General features: G+C 41.0%; 1 protein-coding gene across 1 annotated transcript; it reads left to right on the top strand.

The window, feature by feature from the left end:
- The first annotated feature begins 549 nt into the window (after positions 1-549).
- Positions 550-2,333, top strand: DEFB135 (defensin beta 135). The gene is made up of 2 exons (XM_058549826.1): positions 550-607; positions 2,167-2,333. Exons 1-2 carry the CDS (start codon positions 550-552, stop codon positions 2,331-2,333), a joined length of 225 nt encoding a protein of 74 aa, XP_058405809.1.
- Positions 2,334-4,181: the final 1,848 nt, after the last annotated feature.

Below are 4,181 nucleotides of genomic sequence, written 5' to 3'. Positions count from 1 at the left end.
AACACGTGTGTAAGTTATGTTGCTGATATTTACAATCTGTGTGAACTTGGGAAAGTCATTTATTTCACGTGAGCCTCACTTTCTTTGCTTTTAAAATGGGAGAATAATATCTACCTGTGTGTGTGTGTGTGTGTGTGTGTGTGTGCACGCGAGAGAGAGAGAGAGAGAGAGAGAGAGAGATTGGAAACAAGGATTGAAAACCCTTTATCAACTATATAAGGTAGCCTTACAATTTTCTGCACACTATAGGCATTTGTTAAATGGAGATACAATGAAGATACAAAGATATCTACAAAGCACCCTACCAAGGCCTAGAATAGGGCTGTTCACACAGTGTGAATTCAGTTGCCAGCATGCAAGTGGCACTTGGGAAGTGTATTTTAATGATGAGGTGTTACGTTCAAAGTCAGACCTTTAGTTCATTGGACTGCTCAGTGGAGCGAGCAGATGTTCTTGTTCTTAAAAGGTTCACTAGCCATGTAGCTCCCCATCTCTTGAGAGCTACATATAGAGTGACTCTCAGCTGTCTCTTTGCTGATTGGTTCAGCTATGAGGAGATTACCCTTGGTCCTTGTGGTCCTTGTCTTGCTCTCCTATGTTCCACCAGGTAAAATGGAATTCTCCTCCCTGTGAAATTATGAACAGTGAAGGGAAAGAGGGTGTGAGGTTCTGCGAGAGTGAGAAGGAGGCAGGGCTTGGACAAAGGAAGCTGAAACAGGGAGGGATGTGAGCAGAGATGGATGCTCTGGGCTGTTCCAGGGAATGGAGAGTAGATGCTAAGAACACATAACAGGAGGTGTCTCTCTTTAGAGAAGAAATTGGTTCTGGATTTGGGTCTGGGGAGTCTGTGAAGTTTGAGGGGAAAGTTGGATTGAAGGTACTGGCAAAAGTGGGGCAGAGCAAAAGCATGAGACCTTTAGAGGACAGTGGGATTTGGGGGTGGGAGGGAGGCCGTTCCTTTAGGACTCAGAACTTGCACTCCTGTCACTTTCCCAGATTATTTTTCACACATTTAGAAACCAAGGCAAATTTGATGCTGAGCAGAATCAGTTGTTCAAATATATTAACTCACAGCGTGATGGGATCCTATGGAACATTGGTTTGTGGGGTCGGAATTTACATCCTCTGGATGGAAGCTAGCAACTTGATAATACTGAGAAAGGTCCACTTAAGTCACTAAAATGGAGGTTCTCAAAAACTGTTTTCCTTGTGGTTTGCTGGGGTCTGCAGAAAGCTTTTACCCTCTGCACCACACTTTGCACTGTGTCTCCATTGGAGTCCTTTGTCCCCAGAGAGGCGCCCCAGGGCTAACAGGTACACATCAGGCAAATTTGCTTGCCAATAGCCTTTGGTCATACCACACTGATTATTCTCACACCACAAAGGCCCAATAGATGGTCCCATGGGCTAGCTGGGTGGAGAGACTGATAAGGCTTAGCACAGGAAGGTGGACAATTTAGTAGGGTGACTCGGAACCACTCTCACTCTCTTAAACTGCCTTCCTACCTCTCCTCCCCCAGCCCTCAGCTTCCGGAGGCACCCAGGTCTTAAGGTTAGGAAAAAGACTAGCAATAGTTTTAGATATGTGTTTCAGGTATTTCAAACCATTTCACACTCATTATCCCATGGGATGCTTTCAAGTACCCTGTGATTCAGCCAAAGCAGGTAGTAGGGCTTTTGGTTAAAAGTCACACAGAAGGTTATTGGGAATGCAGTGCTAGAAGCACGGGCTTCCGTAATTCTAGGTCAGTGATTTTTCCTTCTTCAAGCTGACACTTCAATAATCTCAAACTGCCTTGATGCTATCCCAGACCCTGCAAGCCTCCTGGTATGGGGCCTCTGCAGACTCCTGGAACTACTCTGAGTCTAAATGTTCTTTCCATAGCAAATAGTCCCAAGCTGCATCTGCTGGGCTCTGTTACCTGCACGTAGTTGATTAGGGATTTGTGTAAGTGGGGCCATGGGAACTGATGACCTATAATAGGGTCTCCGGAAAATAACTTAAGAGCAAACGAAAAAGGAGCATCTAGCCATAACATGACTGGGATGTTTTGATCCTATTCAATTTGCCATTAACAAGTTATAAAGTATAGCCTTCAATCTAATTTATCCACGGCAGCATGATCCTGCAGGACACCGTGCATTTACCTTTGTTTCTGTTGGCAGTTAGAAGTGGAATGAATTTGTACATAAGAAGATTCTTTTCTACATGCTGGCGAATGAAAGGTGTTTGCAAGAGATCGTGTGGAAAAAATGAATATAATATTCTTTGTGATGCTGTAACTCTGTGTTGCATTAAAAGAAAGGACTTACCCATACTGGTTGGGAAATAGTTGTGAGTATCTGAGGTTCCTGCTGATTTCCTCTGGGGACCCAGATCCTTCTCAGTTGCACCATTCCATTAAAACAATGGCTTTAGCCAATCGGTGTTTCTGTGCCTGCTGTGTTTCTCTTTATTTAGAGGCATTCATTGTCTCTCCTATGGATACAATCTTTTAGATAAATTCTTGTCTTCAGTATTTTTCTTTTTGCTAATTTATTCCTTATTAAAAGTTCCTAAAAACTTTTTTTTGAAGTATGCCATGCAATCAGAGAAGTGTACAAATCATAAGTGAACATGATTTTCACAAATTTAACACACCTGAAGAACCTGCACCCAGATGAAAAAAAGAATATTACAATATCCCAGTCACTACCGGTCACTACTCCACAAAGGATAATCCTTAGCCTGACTTGTTTTTTTAAATAACTTGATCACACATTTTTTTTTTTTTTGAGCAAGATTGGCCCTGAGCTAACATCTGTTGCCAATCTTCCTCTTTTTCTTTCTTCTCCCCAAAGCCCCAGCACATGGTTGCATATCCTAGTTGTAGGTCCCTCTAGTTCTTCCATGTGGGACACTGTCTCAGCATGGCTTGGTGAGTGGTGAGTAGGTCTGCGCCCAGGATCCGAACTGGTGAATCCCAGGCCACCAAAGTGGAATGCACGAACTTAACTGCTACACCACCAGGCCAGCCCCCTAGCCTGACTTTTAAGTAGCATAAATCTTGGTACCTGGTTTTGAAATTTATATAAATGGAATCATACTGTAGGTACTCCTTTGTGTCTGACTTCTTTTAAGCTAAATTATTTTTATGACATTTATTCATATTGTTTGAGGTAATTGTAGTTTATTCATTCTCAATGTTGCAGAGTATTACATTGGGGAATATACCACAATTTATTTAAATATTCTAGTGTAGATGGTCATTTGTATAGTTTCCAGTTTTGGCTCTTTTAAATAGTGCTGTGATAAACATTCTTGTACATGGTTTTTGAGGCTTATATGCAAGTATTTCTGTGAGTATATACCCAGAAGTGGAATTGCTAGTCCTAGGCCATGCATACTTTCAGTTTTAGTAGATATTGCCGAATTGTCTTCCAAACTGGTCATATCAATTTATGTTCCCACCCACAGTGCCTGAGAGTTCTTGTTGCTCTCCATCCTTTTCCACAACTAGTATTTTCTGCCTTTTTTTTTCCATTCTAGAGGGTATATAGTGATGGCATATGGTGATTTAATTTGCACTTCACTGAAGACTAATGAAGCTGAGCACTTTTTCACATGTTTGTTGACCATTTAGATATCCTTATTTGTGATGTACCTGTTCAAGACTTTCATCCATTTTTCTATTGGATTGTCTAACTTTTTCTACTTGGGAACCTCCTAAGGAACACTCGTTATTTAACATTGGAAATAATAAAGTAAAATTTTTATTGAAAACATTTAAGTTTATTTATTTATTTTTTTAATTTTATTTATTTATTTATTTTCCCCCAAAGCCCCAGTAGATAGTTGTATGTCATAGCTGCACATCCTTCTAATTGCTGTATGTGGGACGCGGCCTCAGCATGGCTGGACAAGAGGTGCATCAGTGCACGCCCGGGATCCGAACCCGGGCCGCCAGCAGCGGAGTGTGTACACTTAACCGCTAAGCCACGGGGCCGGCCCGAAAACATTTAAGTTTAAATATGGAGTATGTTATAGTTTACAATGCACATATAGAGAAATTTTGTACTATTTGGTTTGACAAGGCCATAAAATATTTTGATTCTTAAATATTATTAAATTTAATCATCATAAGCAAGATAAATCATTCAAGTTAATAATGATTTAGCCCCTTTCTTTCTTCAATAGGTTT

The sequence above is a fragment of the Diceros bicornis genome, chromosome 11, assembly GCF_020826845.1.
Source record: "Diceros bicornis minor isolate mBicDic1 chromosome 11, mDicBic1.mat.cur, whole genome shotgun sequence".
In the NCBI taxonomy this organism is placed as follows: domain Eukaryota; kingdom Metazoa; phylum Chordata; class Mammalia; order Perissodactyla; family Rhinocerotidae; genus Diceros; species Diceros bicornis.
The sequence above is the reverse complement of the archived record's forward strand: the minus strand, read 5'-3'. Positions and strand labels throughout refer to the sequence as shown.

Bases quoted from the DNA above. Each gene is read 5' to 3' on its own strand.
- DEFB135 (XM_058549826.1), top strand. From the start codon at position 550: ATGAGGAGATTACCCTTGGTCCTTGTGGTCCTTGTCTTGCTCTCCTAT. The intron at 608-2,166 runs GTAAAATGGAAT...TTCTGTTGGCAG, and splicing joins GCTCTCCTATGTTCCACCAG to TTAGAAGTGGAATGAATTTG.